Raw genomic sequence first — 2,986 nt, forward strand, 5'->3', positions numbered from 1 at the left:
TCCTGCCGGTGAAAAAAGTGTTTGAGCGTAAACTATAAACTATTTATATTGCTGTTTCGCTAAAAGAATAATTCACCCAACAATAAAGGTTTAGGCATCACTTAGTCACAGTCATGTTTATAAAGTTATGAAGCAACATTATTTTGGTGAAAAAAAGCAAAAAGTTGGGAAAATCTCCCTCAAGGTTTTTCACTGTAATGAAAGGTTAATTAGATATCTCTTTGTGTTTCTAATATTTTTGTTTTTTGCTTTTTAGTTTTGATTTGTTTTTAAATATATTTTTCACATCTTGTCACATTTAGATGCAAATTTATTTAAATTATTTCACACCCATTACAGCTTTCTAATCTATTGCAACTAAACTTTCAGTGGATTGAGTTTTCTAGTCATCTATTTAAAGGAAACATGCTGTACATGTCTCTGCATTGTTTTGCAGGAGGCCTGGTATGAGTTCAGAGTTTTGGCGGTTATGGAGGACGTTGTCAGTGAGCCCAGTAATGTAGTGGGAGTCTCTAGCACAGGTCAGTGCTCTGACGATTTTATAGTCCATATGGGTTTTGAAAATGTACTGTGAAATTTACTCCACATAATATCATGTTATACTGTGTGACATTTTTGTCTAGACCCACAAAAACATTATCGGAAGGAGTTGATTCTGAAATAGTGATGGTCTGATGAGACTCTTCTGCCATCTGCTGGATTTAATATGAATTACACACAGTTTGTTTGAATATATATTTTTTGGTAATTAAAACAAGTCCATATTTATAAATATTGGATGTATTGTGCTCCTTTTTTTTTTTTTACTTCAGTAACTGTATTAATGTTTCTGTAAAAATGTTTTAATCTCTCAAACCACAGTTTGCTGAAAATCCAAATCTAAGAATAAATATTGTACAAAGAAAGCAAACGGGGCTTAGCTTAAGCCAGGACTAGACCTTAGTTAAATTAAGATATTTAAGCAACTTTTACAAAAATGCCTTGGAAGAAAACATTACAGGTGAGCATATTGACACAGAACAATGGCACTGACATATTTTAAGATATGTCAGAGCAAGATATTTTCAGCTGAGATGGCTCAAACATGCATTTTAGTCTTGGACTAGCTTAAGCCTTGTCTGTGAAACCGAGGGGGGGGGGGTCACCAATACTGCATTTATTTGATCACCAATTCAGTAAAACAGCAATATTATGAATTATTATTACAATTTAAAATAACATATTTTAAAGTGTATTTTGTTCTGTGATGATAAAGCTGAATTTTTAGCAGTCATTACTCCAGTTTTCAGCATCACACGATCCTTAAGAAATCGTTCTAATATGCTGATTTGCTGCTCAAGAAACATTTCTGAAACCGAGGGGGGCGGGGTCACCAATACTGCATTTATTTGATCACCAATTCAGTAAAACAGCAATATTATGAATTATTATTACAATTTAAAATAACATATTTTAAAGTGTATTTTGTTCTGTGATGATAAAGCTGAATTTTTAGCAGTCATTACTCCAGTTTTCAGCATCACACGATCCTTAAGAAATCGTTCTAATATGCTGATTTGCTGCTCAAGAAACATTTCTTATTATTATCAATGCTGAAAACATTGATGTTGTGCCTAATAATTTTGTGGAAACTGATACTTTTTTCAGGATTCTCAAATGAATATAAAGTTCTAAAGAACAACATTTATTTGAAATAACGGTAGTTTTAGTTTTAGTTTTTTTTTTTTATTGTGATTAAGATTTATATTATAATCGTTTCTGTTTTATTGGCAGTCCTTGTTCTGTTACCACTTTCCAGTTATTGAATTTACTAAATAGTAGATAGTGCACTGCAGTCAGAATTCAGTCACTACTTGAAGTCAAAATAAACACGAGGCTGCCATTCAGTCTTTGTTTTCATTTCTCAAAGCTTCTCACAGTGATTTTGAATGTTTTTATGAATCGAGATAGGCAACTATTTCATTCTGTTTCAATCTTTCCTCCTATAAACTAAATAATTTGGAATGAGCTGTATGGTTTATTGTTGAAACAGCCCACACTAACAATGAAAGAGCTGGTGTGTGTGTGCTGAAGGCGAGCTTGTTTGTATCTTTCAGACTACTTTCCGCCGCCTGAGGTGGCAGACGAGGGGCTGGCGCGGCCGGTGGTGGCAGGCATTGTGGCCACCATCTGTTTCCTGGCAGCAGCCATCCTCTTCAGCACGCTAGCAGCCTGCTTCGTCAACAAACAGAGACGGCGTAAGCTCAAGCGGAGACGAGGTCAGTGGTGCTCTCGCGGCCAGAATGTCCTCTTTCTTATCCAACTCCTTGCCCTTCACATCTTACCCTACTGATGGACTTGCAATTCAAACAGACTGGTAGTTTTTTTATTTTTTTTATTTATCCAAGTAGTTCTGGAAAACACTGAGAAACTTTCCATTGTTTAACTTTCAAGACATTCCCATAATCGAGGTTTAAATAACAGGCAGTTGCCACAATCACAAAACTGACAATGCAGCGGAAATTCTGTCAATCTTTCAGCATGCTTTTCATCAGGAAATGAGTCTTTTTATGCGTGTCTGAAATCTCTAATCTGGTGTTCTCTTCAACAGATCCCCCTCTGTCTATAACACACTTCAGAAAGAGCGTGGAGACGCCGTAAGTAATATCTTTTAAGAACTTCCCCCTTCTCCCCTTGTACCTCAGTTTATTCAGACAGAGAGTGGAGTGTGCTTCATAAATCAAGGCATCCGACAGGCACGCCATCTCGTTTAAAGATCCTATTAGAAGACCCATTAATTACTCCTCAGTGATAGGCCGGTGATTCATGGATGTAGTGTGTTCATGGACTGGACGGTCTAGGTTACTTTAATCAAAGAGGAGTTTCTTAATTTTTCCGTTAGTATGGCATTCTAAATAGTTCTCTCTTGTGTTTGCTTTAATTTGCACAGATCAATGGTTCTCAACCTTTTAGACTCCAAGGTCCCCTATTGCCCACAGCAATATTT

The 2,986-nt window shown here is 36.1% G+C and overlaps 1 protein-coding gene across 1 annotated transcript in view; it reads left to right on the forward strand.

The window, feature by feature from the left end:
• Positions 1 to 2,986, forward strand: part of LOC107703432 (protein turtle homolog B-like) — a 114,022-nt gene that overhangs the window by 94,917 nt on the left and 16,119 nt on the right. Inside the window, exons 17-19 of the mRNA XM_016506058.1 lie at positions 437 to 521; positions 2,097 to 2,258; positions 2,591 to 2,636. Of these exons, the coding sequence (XP_016361544.1) occupies positions 437 to 521; positions 2,097 to 2,258; positions 2,591 to 2,636 (293 nt within the window). The remainder of the gene's footprint in view (positions 1 to 436; positions 522 to 2,096; positions 2,259 to 2,590; positions 2,637 to 2,986) is intronic.

Source organism: Sinocyclocheilus anshuiensis, unplaced genomic scaffold, assembly GCF_001515605.1.
Source record: "Sinocyclocheilus anshuiensis isolate Anshui unplaced genomic scaffold, SAMN03320099.WGS_v1.1 scaffold330, whole genome shotgun sequence".
Taxonomy (NCBI): Eukaryota; Metazoa; Chordata; class Actinopteri; order Cypriniformes; family Cyprinidae; genus Sinocyclocheilus; species Sinocyclocheilus anshuiensis.